This window comes from Peromyscus maniculatus, chromosome 1, assembly GCF_049852395.1.
Source record: "Peromyscus maniculatus bairdii isolate BWxNUB_F1_BW_parent chromosome 1, HU_Pman_BW_mat_3.1, whole genome shotgun sequence".
Lineage (NCBI taxonomy): Eukaryota > Metazoa > Chordata > Mammalia > Rodentia > Cricetidae > Peromyscus > Peromyscus maniculatus.
Genome location: NC_134852.1, coordinates 51,841,637 through 51,857,935, shown reverse-complemented (window position 1 = coordinate 51,857,935; position 16,299 = coordinate 51,841,637). Strand labels below are relative to the sequence as shown.

The 16,299-nt window shown below is 54.7% G+C and overlaps 1 protein-coding gene across 1 annotated transcript; it reads left to right on the top strand.

Annotated features, from left to right (window-relative positions):
• The first annotated feature begins 3,331 nt into the window (after positions 1–3,331).
• On the top strand, positions 3,332–15,661 carry Atp4a (ATPase H+/K+ transporting subunit alpha). The gene is made up of 22 exons (XM_006982060.4): positions 3,332–3,359; positions 3,471–3,608; positions 3,721–3,780; positions 4,241–4,444; positions 5,386–5,499; positions 5,716–5,968; positions 6,128–6,396; positions 6,893–7,091; positions 7,392–7,501; positions 7,585–7,719; positions 8,043–8,235; positions 9,224–9,399; positions 10,208–10,344; positions 10,428–10,578; positions 10,671–10,839; positions 10,930–11,084; positions 12,526–12,649; positions 12,946–13,091; positions 14,378–14,511; positions 14,849–14,950; positions 15,044–15,135; positions 15,305–15,661. Exons 1-22 carry the CDS (start codon positions 3,348–3,350, stop codon positions 15,331–15,333), a joined length of 3,102 nt encoding a protein of 1,033 aa, XP_006982122.1. The 5' UTR covers positions 3,332–3,347; the 3' UTR covers positions 15,334–15,661.
• Positions 15,662–16,299: the final 638 nt, after the last annotated feature.

The window sequence follows — 16,299 nt, the reverse complement described above, 5'->3', positions numbered from 1 at the left end:
CTTGAAGCCTTTGCCCTTGAGTTGTGCCAGGAGCTTCCCATTAGCCTGAAGTGGCATTACACAGTCCCCCAGCCCCACTCCATGGGCTACAGTCCATCCAAGGTACCAGGCACACCCAGCTCCAGCCTGGAGGTAGAAGTCTAGATGTTCGCCACCTAGAGATGGTGTTAGTACTTATACACGTGATAAAAGGATAATTTCATCAAGCAAGGCGCTCATCCCAAACATACAGGATTGAGTACAACCTGGAGACTGCGTAATTGGAGAAGCCAGTGAAAATGTTCAGTCGTCAGCCATTGTTCACTTGAGATGGACGATGCCATAAGGATGGTCCAAATTCAGGGTGGCTGTAGCAAGCACTGTCTTTGGGTGGTTGGGTGTAGGAGGCTGGGAGCATCGGAAGACATTGTCGGGGTGGACAGTGACTCTATTAGCCACAGGATCAGGCAGTGACGGTGCGCACTCGGGCGTTTAGTAGCTGTACAGATTTCAGGTTTAGATGACAGTTATGTAGACTCAGGCTCAGGCAAAGACTGTTGTGGACTCAGGCTCACGTGATAGGTATTGTGAACTCGGGCTCGGGCAGTGACCGTGTGGATGTAGGCTTAGGCAGTGGTTATATGTATTCAGGTTTTGGCAGTGACTAAGTCATAGGCATCCCAAAATATATGTTCATTTCTAGGCTGTTCAGACTTCAATGAGGACGTATCGCTTCTGTGTTCCTGCCCAAAGTGAGCCACCCGAATCTAATCACTAAGACCCACCAGCGGATGAAAGCTGAGAGCAAAAGCCACAAACAAGATACGCTTCCAAAATGCACGAGTCAAGGAAGCCAGAGAAGGCAGACGAAACAAAGAGATGCCAGCACAAGGGGCGTGCCAGCTCTCGTGAGGTGCAATCTGGACCAGCTCCCGGACTGCCAGGACTTCGGTGGGAAACTGGGGAAAGTCAAATGAATTCTCACACTTAGATAAAAGTGCCTTTTTATGTTAATTTTTGAAGTTGTTCACCTGACTATACTTAGGTCAAAAATGTCCTTATTCATAGGCAGCAGCTGCCTGAATATAGTTAAAAAGCATCTTGTTCCTAGCCAGGCATGTCTGTAGCCCCAGCATTTGGGAGATGGAGGCAGGAGGGTTAGGAGTTTAAGGTCATGGGTCACAAGAGAGAGACCCACAAAACCCAGACAAACAAAACTTCCTATCTACAGGTCTTTTAAATAATTCAACCAGAACAAAATTAAAATCTCTTGATCGATCGGTTGATCAATCCATCAGTCTATTGAATTATCCCTATCTATCTATCTATCTATCTATCTATCTATCTATCTATCTATCTATCTATCTATCTATCATCTATCTATCCATCCATCGATCTACTTACCTAACACAAATGCACCACATTGCTAAAATGTTCATTTTACGGTTTCTGCAATATACAGATCTGAAATATTTAAATATTAATCAACATTAATATTAATTTGTATTAAAATTTACAATAGCATAATAACACTAAGACTTGAGAGACAAGAGAAAGCCACAGAGGGGGAGGCCAGAGGGGGGTACCCAGTGTTGGCAGAGGTCTGAATAGCATCTTAGTCAACCATCTGCTGCTACGAATGGTTTTGGTACCCTCACCCCTATCTGTGACTTTGCTTGTAGACATGACCCCCTCCCTCCCACAGCTTCCCCAGGTCCTGAGCACATTGGGGACAGAGGCTGGTAGGCCAGGGTGGGGGTTTGAAGACCATGAGTGGCATCTGAGGCATTCCCAGAGGGTGAGACTTCCCGAGAGCCTGCTTGGTGCCCCAGGCTTGTGCACAGGTGCTCCCACCCACCACTGAGCCAAGCCCTGTTCACACTCAGAGATGGTGTGCTGGGGGCAACAAAGGCAAGCAAGTCCCGGCTCTCCTCCACATGGAGCCCGATGGCCAAGTGAATAAAGTACAATGCCAGATTGGAGCGGGATGTGTGGTTGGTGGAAGTGAACGGAATGCTATGGTACAGCAGAGCTTCGGGGGGACCCTCAGAGAAGGTGGCATTAGCACTGAGACTGGAAGGAGATGAGAAAGTGCCACACAGATCTCTGGAAAAGGGAACCAGAGAGACGGTGCTCCAACTGCCAAGGCCTGGGGCATGAATGACTTCAGTCTGTGCAAAGCATAGCACATATTGAGGGATCCAGCGCAGGAACTGAGACAGGGAGGCTCATCGGGGTAGATCTCACAGGAAATATTAGGGGTGAGGAGGGAAAAGCTTGTGAGTCGAGGAACGGCACAGACTTCGGCATGCTTGGCTCAGATGAGGTTCATCGGTGTTCCGGGGAGTTCACTGCTGTGCTGTCAGTGTGCCTGTCTCCTCTCGGGGCTCCTGGAGTAGGGTGGGCATCTTCAGCCAGCTGGGCGTTGGGGAGCTCAGGTTGCCCACCTCTTACTTCCCCAGGTGACCTGCTTCCAAGGAGGACATTGCCAAGGCAATTATCTTATCAGCTACACCTACACATGTCCTTGGAGACATGCTCACTGTGGGAGGCCTGTGCAAAAATCACACCAAAGGTCCTACCGTTTCCCCAGCCTAGCCTCTCCCTGCTGCTCCAGGGATCCCTGCCTGGGGAACGTGCAGGGGTCTCTCTGACTTCCTGACACCTGGCACCCAGCTCGGACAAGGGCCATTAGATACAGCCTTTCCCAACGTGCACCTTTGTTTCTCTGAGCAGACTGGCGTGGGGACAGGGGAATGGCTGGGAGCTGTGGGCGGCAGCTAGAGGTTTAGCGTGCAGCTGGGACCCCGTTTAACTCCCCCAAGCCTCTGTTTCCTGCCTCTGCACAGTGGGAACGATAGATTTGATCTCACAGGTGACTGTGCACACGCTTTAGGGCTCACAAGAGGATACTGTGCAGGTGATCTGCCTGGTCCCGACTGGACCATGTCCTAGACTAGGGTTGAACAAGTGACTTGACTTCGCTATGCCTCAGTTTCCCTACCTGTAGTGGGTATTCCTCACCTCCAAGGGTTTCTGGAAGATTAAATGAATGAATATGTGAAAGCCCCCAACACATTGCTGGCATGAAATGAGTAACCCGTGTATGCTCCTCTCCTGGTTGATTTATGGCTGTTACAGCCCAGGGGTTCCTGATCTGAGTGACAGGTGGCAACAGGGTTTGGGCAGGTTGGGTCAGCCCAATAGAAAATGTCTGAGTTGTCCAAGCCTGAAGGTTACCCCAAGGAGCCTCATAATCAGCTGTAATCAGCTGGTTCTGCTCCACCCCCACCCCTCCCTGGGTATATCAAGCCTGGTCCAGACCCTAACTGAGCTCTACAGACCAAAGAGGGCAGAACACCAGCACCATGGGGAAGGCAGTGAGTGGCACCTGGGGATGTTTGGGGCTGTGTGTGTGGGTGGGGGGGGGGCAGGCATGCATTAGAAGTCCCGTGGCACCTGATGTCTCCTTTGCTCCATCCCATCCTCAGGAGAATTACGAACTGTACTCAGTGGAACTGGGGTCTGGCCCCGGTGGGGACATGGCCGCCAAGATGAGCAAGAAGAAGGGCGGTGGGGGAGGCAAGAAGAAGGAGAAGCTGGAGAACATGAAGAAGGAGATGGAGATTGTGAGCATGGGATCTGGAGCCTGGGCAGAATTGAGGTGGGGGCTGGGAGCCCGTCAGTGGGAAGGGCGGGGCTGCGAGAGCCAGACAGTGAGGGTCCTCTTCCATCCCCCAGAACGACCACCAGCTGTCAGTGTCTGAGCTGGAGCAGAAGTATCGGACCAGTGCTACCAAGGTGAGCTAGGAGTGGAAGGAGCATAGTGAGGGGAAGACAGGGAGAGAGAAGCACCAGAGAGCAGTGTGTGTGTGAGTGTGCGCGTGTGCGTGTGCGTGTGTGTGTGTGTGTGTGTGTGTGTGTGTGTGCGTGCGTGCGTGCGTGCGTACGCACATGTGTGTACTGGGAGGTGGATAGATGAAGAGAAAGGGAGAGATACAGAGAGAGAGGAAGAGAGACATGGAGAAGAGGTGAAGAAAGACCTAGAGAAACAGAGGAAAGGGGGAGAGGGAGGGAGAGATGGAGAGGAAGAGAGGAGTTAGAGACTAAAGAGAGAGGGGAGAGAAGAGAACGATGGAGGGAGAAAGGAAATGGGGAAAGAGGAGAAAGAAAAGAGGAGGGGACAAGAGAGGAGGAGAGAGAAAAGGGGGGGAGGTAAGACCCTGCGGCCTCTGCCATGACCGCACCTGCCTGTCCCCAGGGCCTGACTTCGAGTCTGGCAGCTGAGCTGCTGCTGAGGGATGGGCCCAACGCGCTGCGGCCTCCTCGCGGTACTCCTGAGTACGTGAAGTTCGCCCGGCAGCTGGCAGGCGGTCTGCAGTGCCTCATGTGGGTGGCTGCTGCAATCTGCCTCATTGCCTTTGCCATCCAGGCCAGCGAGGGTGACCTGACCACAGATGACAACGTGAGTGCAGGATGCTTTGGGGCAGGCCTGGGGAACAGTTACACTGAGCCCAGGACTCCCAACAGATGGATGTAGAACGAGAATACGGAAACATTAAGATGCAGGTCTGAGACAGGGACGGAGAACGGAGGACACTGGGCTATGGGACAGACCTGAGGACATAGGTCACGAGGGACTCTTGGATGGGGGAACACAGGTGGGAAATGGAACTGCAAAATCTAAGATAAGAGGAAATGAGAACACAGGACAGGTCAAGGACATGGGGCAGGGGACACAAGGACTTGGACTGAGACATAAGGGACACTTAGCACCAGACACAGCACACAGAGACACAGAGGGTAGAGGAAATGGAGATGTAGAGAGGACATTGGATACGTGTCAGGGTCAGACAGAGGACATGAGGTGACATTTGTGACACTGGACACGGGCTTGAAAAATCATAGGTCAAGTGACGTGGGATTGGTACTCAGAGGTACACAGACTTGGCATTTGGGACACGCAGACCAATCATGGCGTAGGTCTGCGGCACTGACACAGGGATGGAGACCAGATGACATAGGGACCGGTGGGCACAGGGGCCCAGGGTGGCATATGGATTAGGAAAAACAATATGGGACAGAAACACGAGGAGACATGTCGGATGCAGGCCTTAGGGGAGGCAGGAGTAGACCAAGAAACATGGAACCATATGGCGACATGGGAGATCAGGAGCCAGGGGCTGTGGGATTAGGAGCGTGGACAGACACTGGAGATATAAGGCAAGTGGATTGGCATTTATAGACCACAGGGACCCGGCTTGGATTGCAGGAAAAGCACATGAGGCTTCTTGGTAGAGTGAAGAAATTCCCAGGAACACCAGGGGACTCTGGAGAGGGACAGTGGCCTCGAAGAGGTGGCTTCTAACTCCTATGTATAAAACCTTTGTGCGTCTCACTCTGCAGCTGTACCTGGCGCTGGCACTCATTGCTGTGGTTGTAGTTACTGGCTGTTTTGGCTACTACCAAGAGTTCAAGAGCACAAATATCATCGCCAGCTTCAAGAATCTCGTACCCCAGGTAGCTCCTCCAGCCTGCTACCTCTCTCTTCAGACTCCCAGAGTCTCCAAACCACCCCAGGCCATGTCCTGCCATCTCCAGGGGACCCACCCGCCAGCCCTAATCTGTCCTTATTTATGGCTTCCATCTCTTGTGCTAGCCTTCAGCTCTTCCCAGTTATCACCTCCCATGACTCCATGACAGTAAGCAACTTCTATTGTCATCCCTGTCCCACAGCAAGCCACTGTAATCCGAGATGGGGACAAGTTCCAGATCAATGCAGATCAGCTTGTGGTGGGCGATCTGGTGGAGATGAAAGGCGGGGACCGTGTCCCAGCAGACATCCGAATTCTGTCAGCCCAGGGCTGCAAGGTGGACAATTCCTCACTCACCGGAGAGTCTGAGCCACAGACCCGCTCACCTGACTGCACACATGAGAGTCCCCTGGAGACCCGCAACATCGCCTTCTTCTCCACCATGTGTCTGGAGGGTCTGTGAAGCATTGCTACCCTGCCCTGAAGCCACACAGCCTCCACACTTCCCATAGCAGCCCCTTTCTGTTTTCTCTGATGCATGCCACATGCCTTCCCACCACAGAGCACTCCCCTGATGCTGCCCACCCCACCCTGAGCTCTCCTCTCCATGACAGGCACAGCGCAGGGCCTGGTGGTGAGCACCGGTGACCGGACCATCATTGGGCGCATAGCATCGCTGGCCTCGGGTGTGGAAAATGAGAAGACTCCTATTGCAATCGAGATTGAACATTTTGTGGACATCATTGCGGGCCTGGCCATCCTCTTCGGTGCCACATTCTTTGTGGTGGCCATGTGTATCGGCTACACCTTCCTTCGGGCCATGGTCTTCTTTATGGCCATTGTGGTAGCCTATGTGCCTGAGGGGCTGCTGGCTACTGTCACAGTGAGTAGGGGAGACAGAAGGAGGTGCAGGGAACAGAGCTGCTTGTCTGATCATCCCACCAGACTTCCACCTGTCCATCTATTTATTCCCCTCCCCACCCAACATCATCCATCCATTTAGTAAATATTTACCAGGTTGCTCTGGGCTGGGCCCACAGCACACACCAGGGTTCAGAGATGAACAAGCGGGTTCTGGACTAAGGAAGATGAGGTCCCGTAGGAAGTCAGCCCCAGCCCAAGACCCACCTAGAGAAGGGAGGCTCAGAAGTCATTTTCTCACTTCCATTGTGTTGATATGAGCTGGGAGAGAGCTCAGTGGGAGTATCTGGAGACACTGGGCATGGCATGGGCTGCAAACAGCCTGGAGGCAAGAACAAATCCGGTTTGCTTTTTGGCTCCAGGAATCCTGCACTCCAAGTATAGCAGCTGGAGTACAGGGAGGGGACATAGGGCTGGTGGCAGGGCCGGGCCATGCCTGTGACCCCATCTGTCTGCAGGTCTGCCTGTCATTGACAGCAAAGCGTCTGGCCAGTAAAAACTGTGTGGTCAAAAACCTCGAAGCAGTGGAAACCCTGGGCTCCACATCAGTCATCTGCTCAGACAAAACTGGAACTCTCACTCAGAACCGCATGACCGTGTCCCATCTATGGTTTGACAACCACATCCACACAGCGGACACCACGGAAGACCAGTCAGGTGTGGGGGTGGGAGGGGAAGGCGCCAGAACCGGATGTAGTTGGTGGTCTGATGGGGTGCCTAGGACAGTCTTTGCATTTATGAGAAGTGGCAGGTCCAGGGTCCTGTGTGGGAGTTTAGCAGGTCTGTGAAGGGAATCTGGACTCCTGGAGGCTCCATACGGTGTTTGGAGAGAGCTCTGCCTTGGGATACAAGAGGAAGTGGGGTACTATCCATGCCTGGTAGTGCAGTGGGAGGGGCTCTGCTCTGGTTTGGGAGGTCGACTCTCTTGAGGTCCCAGCCCTGACGTCTGGTCTCCAGGGCAGACATTCGACCAGTCCTCGGAGACGTGGCGGGCGCTGTGCCGCGTGCTCACCCTGTGCAACCGCGCCGCCTTCAAGTCTGGCCAGGACGCAGTGCCGGTGCCCAAGGTGAGAGACCGGGGGATTCCAGAGAGTCATGTCTGGAGCCTGGTGACGCGGGCTCCGACCCTCACACTGGACCCTGTTCTCAGCGCATCGTGATCGGAGACGCGTCTGAGACTGCACTGCTCAAATTCTCGGAGCTGACGCTGGGCAACGCCATGGGCTACCGGGACCGCTTCCCCAAAGTTTGCGAGATCCCCTTCAACTCCACCAACAAGTTCCAGGTGCGCTGCACATTGGGCTTGATCCACAACAGGCCAAGCCACAGTGGGGGCGGGCCTCTTACTCTTCCAGACGAGGTTCAATTTCATGTCAATCCAGCTCACGATCCCGCCCACATTCAGATAGACCACGCCCACACACTAGACCCTGCTCAACCAAACCTCGCCCACAGCACCGCCGGCAGAGGGGCTTCTCTGCTTCAGGCAGGACCCTGCACTCTTAGGACCCCTCCTCGTGTGACCACGCCCCGTAACCATGGCCACACCCGTCGACCCCACCCCTCCAAGTCTTAGTCCTGCAGCTCCGTCCCTCCCTCCGCCCACAGCTATCCATCCACACGCTCGAGGATCCGCGGGACTCCCGGCACTTGCTGGTGATGAAGGGCGCCCCCGAGCGCGTACTGGAACGCTGCAGCTCCATCCTCATCAAAGGCCAGGAGCTTCCCCTGGATGAGCAATGGCGTGAGGCCTTCCAGACTGCCTACCTCAGCCTGGGAGGCCTGGGCGAACGCGTCCTTGGTGAGAGACGCCCTGGGAGGAACAGTGTGTGAAGAGGGATGGGCACAGACCCCTCCAAACTGCCTGGCCCAGACCTGACCTTTTGGTTTTTTTCGTGTGGCCCTGCGGATGGAGCCAACGGCCTTGTAGCTTTGTGCATGCTAGGCAAGAAGGCTCTATGGCTGCTGGCCCTAACTTCTCCCACCGCTGGCCCAGGGGCTGGTCTGCCCCCGCGTCACCCTTGATTTCCTTTCACTGTGTAGTTCCTGACCCCATAACTGACACTCTTAGGTCTTCACCCTGACTACCCCTGTACTTACTTTGCCTGCACCGCCTTTTTCCAGCCCTTGCTCCATCTATATGGTCCTGTGTCCTCTTGACTTTCTGATCTTTCCTTGTCCTTATCTCCATGCTGGACCTTCCCAGGACCCTTGTCCTGTTCTCTGCACCAGCCTTACTATTCATCCTGGCTGTCCAGAACTCCCTCTGTAGCCCAGGCTGGCCTGCCTCTGCCTCCATGTCCCTCCTTTGACTTTACCTGTGATCCTCCCAACTTTTGTCTTCCCCTTTCAACCTCCCTAACCCCTGGGGGTCCTGGAAGGCACAGACCCGTGGTCCAGTTCTGCCTTTCACTTAACATTGAAAGAAATGTTTCCTCTCTCAGCCTGCCTTTATTCCTTCCCTCCCTCCCTCCCTCCCTCCCTCCCTCCCTCCCTCCCTCCCTCCCTTCTTTCCTTCCTTTCAACAACCTAATGTAGCTCAGATTGTCCTGGAACTCTGGATCCTCCTACCTTTACCTCCCAAGTGCTGGGATTGCAGGCCGTGCCTGGCTCTGGACCTCAGTCTCCTCAAATGCAGGGTGGGGGTGCACCTCATAGGGTGGTGAGGATGGGCTCAGGATCTAGCACCCACAGCTGGTGCAAGGGGCCCGTTATTCCACAAGCCTGGCTCTGCTGGTCCTGATAGCACAGCATCTGCCCAGACTCCTCATTCCCATTTTTCTGGTCAGGTTTCTGCCAGCTCTACCTGAATGAGAAGGACTACCCACCTGGCTATACCTTCGATGTGGAGGCCATGAACTTTCCAAGTAGTGGCCTCTGCTTTGCGGGACTCGTATCCATGATTGACCCTCCCCGGGCCACCGTCCCTGATGCTGTGCTCAAATGCCGCACGGCAGGCATCCGGGTATGCCCGCTGGGGGATGAGGACAGAAGATGACAGAAACCCACCTGTAACTGTCCTGAATTAAACTGTACTGGTTCATGATAAGAAGTCCTGGGGAAGGAGGCTCCATGTGTAGGTGTATCCAGGAGCTCGGGGCGGTTAGGAAGCTGCCTTTCCCGGCCTCTAGTTTCCTTCATGTCTCTTCCGGCTTTAATCTCAAGCAACACTTCAGTGCAGAGAAGACCTCGGGCTCCCCTCACGCCAGCTGGGTGGCTGGGGGATAGAGTGCCTTTGCTGGCCAGCTGTGTCTGGGCTCACTGGCTCAGTCTCGGCCGTGGAACTCCCTTTAGTCCATAGCCTGGGAAGAGGCACTCAGCCGCCTACCTGGAGTTCACTCCTGGCTCGCTCGGTGCTGTATCTCCACAACTCAGGCATGCTCTTGCCTCAGGACCTCTGCACCTGGCTATTCTTCTGCCAAGGTGTTCTTCCTACAAATCTCTGTGTGGCCAACTCTTCACGTCTAGGTCTCTGCTCATATGTCACCTCCCCAGTGAAGTCTTCTTGGTGCACATTTAGGCCACTGCTTCCCTCAGTGAGTTTATTTCCCCCTCTTACTGTGCTGTACAGTTCACTCGCTTCTCTTGCCTACTTTCTATCTCCCGGCATTAGAAAGTCAGCTGTGTAAGGACAGGGACAGTTGTCTCTTCTGGCCTAGGCACAGCAGGTGGTCATGCTTGCCGAATGATGATTGTGTCAGCAGATATCTACCAGGGAGGAGGGGGACGCTGCACTGGTCTGAAGAGGTAAGGGCGTGCTGGTCTTCCCACAGGTGATCATGGTGACCGGTGACCATCCCATCACAGCCAAGGCCATCGCAGCCAGTGTGGGCATCATCTCAGAAGGCAGTGAGACAGTGGAAGACATTGCTGCCCGCCTCCGCATGCCCGTGGACCAGGTTAATCGGAAGTACGTCCTCATCAGCCCTCCCTGTGGTTCCTCCTCACCGCCCCCCAATAGTGAGACCCCAGTGAGACCCTCTCCTCCTGCAGGGACGCCCGGGCCTGTGTGATCAATGGCATGCAGCTGAAGGACATGGACCCATCTGAGCTGGTGGAGGCCCTGCGTACCCACCCTGAGATGGTGTTCGCTCGCACTAGTCCCCAGCAGAAGCTGGTCATTGTGGAGAGCTGTCAGCGACTGGTGAGACCCTGCTGAGGAGAGTGGTGAGGGGCTAGGCTGGCCATGGGCTGGTATCTTTCTGACCTCCTACTCACCTGACCTGCTGCTCTCAGGGTGCCATCGTGGCTGTAACAGGGGATGGTGTGAATGACTCCCCGGCCCTGAAGAAAGCCGACATTGGTGTAGCCATGGGTATTGCTGGCTCGGATGCTGCTAAAAATGCTGCTGACATGATCTTGCTGGATGACAACTTTGCTTCCATTGTGACGGGCGTGGAGCAGGGTCTGTGCCCTGCTAGGGATGGGGCAGGCCATGAGGGCTCAGGAGGAAGCTGGCTGGGAGGAGGTTGAGGTACCTGCTTTGCCCCCACAGGCCGACTGATCTTTGACAACCTGAAGAAATCCATCGCCTATACACTGACCAAGAACATTCCAGAACTGACGCCCTACCTCATCTATATCACTGTCAGTGTGCCCCTACCCCTTGGGTGCATCACCATTCTCTTCATAGAGCTCTGCACAGACATTGTGAGTCTCCAGTCTGATGCTTGGGTCCCCCACCCCACTGTGCCCCCGGACATACACTCATGGATGGACATGATGGACCAAGATCATTATGAATAGTTTAGATCAACAGACATCCAGAAATAGACACAGAGGTTGGCAGATAGGTAGGAGAGAGCCACAGATACAGAAGACTTACAGACACTTAGACAAACACATACCAGTTTGACTAAAATCCTAGCACACGAGAGGCAGGGACAGGAGAATATCAAGTTTGAGGCCAGCCTGGACTACACAGTGAGACCCTGCTAACAAAACAAAACAGAAAGCAAGAATAACTGGAGTTGTTTACAGGCATAGGTATCTAGTCACGAGTGGTTAACAGACAGATATTCCACAGCACACAGAGGACAGACCTCCTTGTGATGCAGCCCTGAAGGCAGCAGACATGGGCCCCTTTTGGAGGGTGTGCTCAACACCTTACCCGTGCTGATTCAGCTAAATGCACACTAACTTACTTAATGTTCTCCTCAATGCCCTCAGGACGGGCTTTCTTGTGATTCTCGCCATCTTGCTGATCATCTGACTAAGCTGATCACAGACAAGCTGAGTGGCTTGCTTGCCCCAGGTCCCTCAGCTAAGGCGTGGCCCCAGCTGGGATCTGAGCTCAGGCAACCATGTTCCCTAGGACCTGATCAGTCCATTCTGCTGCCACCCCAGCAGTGACTGTCCCTACACACACACACACACACACACAGAGAGAGACAGAGACAGAGACAGAGAGACAGAGGTCGGTGTTACAACACATGCCTGTGACCCTAACATTTGGGAAGCAGAGGCAGGAGGACCGTGAGTTCGAGGCTCTCTTTAGCTACATAGTGAGTTCACAGTCAGCCTGGGTTGCAAACAAACCCTTAGAGAGAAGGGTGGGTGGGGGGCGAGAGAAAGAAGGGAGAAGAAAGGCACAGCACCAGGAAACAGACTGAGTACCACAGCACAGAGACCGGAAATCCAGAGAAGGAGGAGGAAGAGTGGTGGGGAGGGAGAGGGAGAAGAGGGGCCAGCCAAGGTCAAAGGCTACTGGGACTGAGGCAGACATCTGCCAAGTGTGCTGATGCACACCTCTAATCCCAGCCTTGGGACACTTGGGAGAAGGTAGGAAGAACAGGAGCTCAAGGCCAGCCTCAGCTACATAGTGAGTTTGAGGCCAGCCTCAGCTACATGTTTAAGACCCTGTCTTAAACAAAAAACAAAAGGCAGACATTTGTATGGAGATGGACACTAGGACTCATGTGACCCAGACATGCCAAGTGGCCCAGGTTGTCGGGCAGGTGTGGCTGTGTGCGGCTGCAGGACTCCCTCCTGTTCTTACCTAGAGGTGTGTCTGTGAGGTGGTTGGCTTTCGAGTGAGAGGAGTCAGTGGCCCAGGCTACCCCCAACCTTGCATCCCTCTGCTCCTGGCTAGTTCCCATCTGTGTCCCTGGCATATGAGAAGGCCGAGAGTGACATCATGCACCTGCGTCCACGGAACCCCCGGCGGGACCGGCTGGTCAACGAACCCCTGGCTGCTTATTCCTATTTCCAGATTGGTAAGCCCTGTCGCCCAAGACTGGCATCCCCAGGCACTGCCCACCTGCTGTGGGCTTCCTGGCCGGGGCTCTGGGGCTCGGTTGCTATATGTCCCTATCTATTCAAGGTGGCCTTTCTGGTCCCAGTGTATAATGCTAACCCTGCTGTCTCAGGGTCAGTGCTTGGTCTTTGGGGGTTCTCTCTGTTTCTCTGTGCGTGTTTCTTGTGAGTCCCATGTCCCTGCTCTGTGTATGTGCTTGGTTTTTGTGTCTGTCTCCATCTCTGTTCCCACACTCCTGTGTCTCGCCTTCTCCAGGTGCCATTCAGTCGTTTGCAGGCTTTGCTGACTACTTCACGGCCATGGCCCAGGAGGGTTGGTTCCCTCTGCTGTGTGTGGGGCTGCGGCCACAGTGGGAGGACCACCACCTACAAGATCTCCAAGACAGCTACGGCCAGGAATGGGTGAGCTCTGCCCGCCATCATCCCCTTCCCACTTCCTCTTGCCCAGTGCCATGTACCTTTGTTGGGATAGTTCAGCCAGTGTCTTGGACCCCCACCCCCACCCCACCTCTGTAGTTGCTGTGGGGAGGAGACTTTCCCTCACCATCCTTGGCTCCACCTTCTGCTTCCCAGGCTCCCAACAGAGGTGGCCCTCTTGCTACAGACAGACCACTTAATCTCAGGCTCACCCGGTCTTCTTCTGTCATTTCCCCCGTAATGTCATTCACACAGAGTTCTGGTGTGTGGCACCTATTTCACTGAAGGCTTCAAGGGCAGTAAGGCCAGCTGTGGCCAGCTGAGGCCAGCTGAGGCCAGCTGTGGCCAGCTGTGTTTAGTTTGTCTTGAAGAGTAACATGTTCCCCATAGCCACTGTCACAGTTAGGAATGCAGTCTAGGCCAGGCGGCCGTGGTGCACGCCTTTAATCCCAGCATTCAGGAGGCAGAGCCAGGTGGATCTCTGTGAGTTCAAGGCCAGCCTGGGCTACAGAGCGAGATCCAGGACAGGCACCAAAAACTATACAGAGAAACTCTCGAAAAACTAAAACAAACAGACAGAATGCAGTCTGGAGCTAGCCTGGATCCACTATACTATATGGATCCTACAAGCTGCGTGGCCTGTCCATGCCTCCCTTCCCAGTCTGTTCCAGAGAACTCACTTGAAATGTAAGTTCTCAGGCCCCACCTGGGGCCTCTGATCAGAAACTCTGGGAGTCTGGTGCCTGTCATTCTGCTGTTTTACCGGATGGATAAAAGAGATATTGCACTGGCTGCCTGGAGCCCAGGTGATTCCTACACTATTGGCAACTATTAAGATGAGTGGTGGATCTCTGTGAGGTCCAGGCCAGTCAGGGCTATATAGCATCGCACGCATGCATGCATGCATGCATGCATGCATGCACGCACGTGCACACGCACTGGCGTTGAAGGAACAGCATATACAGCAGCTCCCCCCATGTGGGCATGCATTCTCTCTTGCTCACGTCCCTCTCTGCCACCTCCTTGGCCACTGTCACGTTTCTCTGAGGATCCTCCAAATCTCCTGCCCAGGCTCCTTCCTTGGCATTCAGGGGAAACCCCATGGTCCATCAGTCAGTCCAGGCAGAGCTCCCCAAGTCCCTCCAGATGCTGCGGGCCTGCAGCCCCAGCCTGTGATGTGAGAGAAGGGAGTTTAGGGATCTCAGTGCCCAAGAGGTGGCAGAGGCTCTTGGCCCAGGCTCAGGCTGCCTCTGTCCCTTCCTGGTCTACAGACATTTGGTCAGCGTCTATACCAGCAATACACCTGTTACACCGTGTTCTTCATCAGCATCGAGATGTGCCAGATTGCTGACGTCCTCATCCGCAAGACACGCCGCCTCTCTGCTTTCCAGCAGGGCTTCTTCAGGTGTCCCCAGCTGTCCCCAGCCCTGCCCTCCTGTCCCCAGTCCCAGAGCCTACCAGTTTCCAACCAGCAAATGCCAGCACCAGATGTAGTGAGCTGAGTGCAAACCATGGAAATACGACCTTACCAGCTGGCCAGTGGCTGCCATCAGGGTCCTCCCTTATCTCAGCTAAGGGCTGAGGCCAAGAGGGCCAGCTCCTGCTCCCGAGGATGGCCATTACAGTCACAGGTTTAGGACATCTTCCTACTGCTGTGACGACCTCCCTCAGTTCCTCCTGTTTTCCAACTTCAGATAGTTGGTCTGTCTCTGTCCCGGGCCTGAGTCCTTCCTCCCCAACAGGAACAGGATCCTGGTGATAGCTATCGTGTTCCAGGTCTGCATTGGCTGCTTCCTGTGCTACTGCCCAGGGATGCCCAATATCTTCAACTTCATGCCCATCCGGTGAGGAGCTGTGAGGTGCTGGCAAAGGGATGGGAGATGTGGGACACAGACCTGGCACAGCCTTGATCCTGCCATCCCTTGCCCGTTCTTCAGGTTCCAGTGGTGGCTGGTCCCCATGCCCTTTGGCCTCCTCATCTTCGTCTATGATGAGATCCGGAAACTTGGAGTTCGCTGTTGCCCAGGGAGTGAGTGTGGAGGCTGGGGGCCTGGCAGTGGGGACTGAGAAGCCTTAGACCCCTGACCCTTAACATAGGACTTCAAGCCTGGGGCCCTCGAAATCAAATCTCTAGTGCGTATAACCTGTTCTTGCTTGTGTAACCCAGCCCTGAGCTTCCTTCCTCCTCTCTCCTCCAGGCTGGTGGGACCAGGAACTCTACTATTAGAGGGACTGCAGCCTTCAGTTATCCTCCACCTACCAGCAGCACGATGGAGATGAGACTAAGGGGCGGCCACCAAAACATCTACGCAACTGATTCCCAGCCCTGGCTGTGCCCACTTCTGCAGCCCATACGCCCCTCACCCTGGAGTCCCACACCCTCTTGGAGCAGCCACACCCCAGGCAGACCTCTGAGGTGGGAAGGGTTAGACTAAGCAGTGGGCAGTTGCTCTGGATGCATGCCCATCCCACGCCCTCCATCGGGACAGAAGGCTGCCTGGGGCTGTTACGTGCCCATCACGTTCTGCTGGACAGTAATAAAGCCTGACCACACCAACTGTGCAGTCACGTTTACCAGTACCCTCACCTTCCCACAATCCTACCACAGGGCTGAGTGTCCGCAGGGACTAGGGCAGAACTTGGAGCGGAGTGGGGATTCAAACAGATTCCCCTGGGGAAATTCCTTCCCCTTTCTTTGCCTAAGGCACCAAAACTTAAAGACCAGCTGGGATATGAGCTCAGACACCATCCAGAACATGGCCTTGAATCATCCCACTGCCCCTGGAGCCCTGTATGGGGTATTCTCAATAGCACCCCCCCCCCCCTCCAGCTTCTTGGCACAGGGATGCAAACATCCACAGCAAGCAGCCTGTTGCCAGGGGCCACGGGGTCATCTCTGATTCCACCTGTGCCCTTGTGTCCTTACCAAATCATGGGGGTTCTCCCACAAACTCCTGCCTCCCGAAGAGCCAGCTCCTCCAGTTGCTGGGAATGCCCCATCCCCTTCCCTGGGAACCTCTGTGTCAGGAGCTTGTTTCTGCTTCCTGTTGGCCGCCCCCACCCCACCCCAGCCCTCAAGCCCTCACCTGTCATGCCCACACCTGTCTCCAGCTCTCCTGCTGGGACGGAGGTAACTCACACTGGCCTTTCCAACACTCTCAAAGCTGCTCCCACTTGCTGTCCAGTCTCCCTG

Coding starts and splice junctions, on each gene's coding strand:
- Atp4a (XM_006982060.4), top strand. Junction 11,085..12,525: donor TAGAGCTCTGCACAGACATT/GTGAGTCTCCAG, acceptor GCTCCTGGCTAG/TTCCCATCTGTGTCCCTGGC. Junction 15,136..15,304: donor AGTTCGCTGTTGCCCAGGGA/GTGAGTGTGGAG, acceptor TCTCTCCTCCAG/GCTGGTGGGACCAGGAACTC.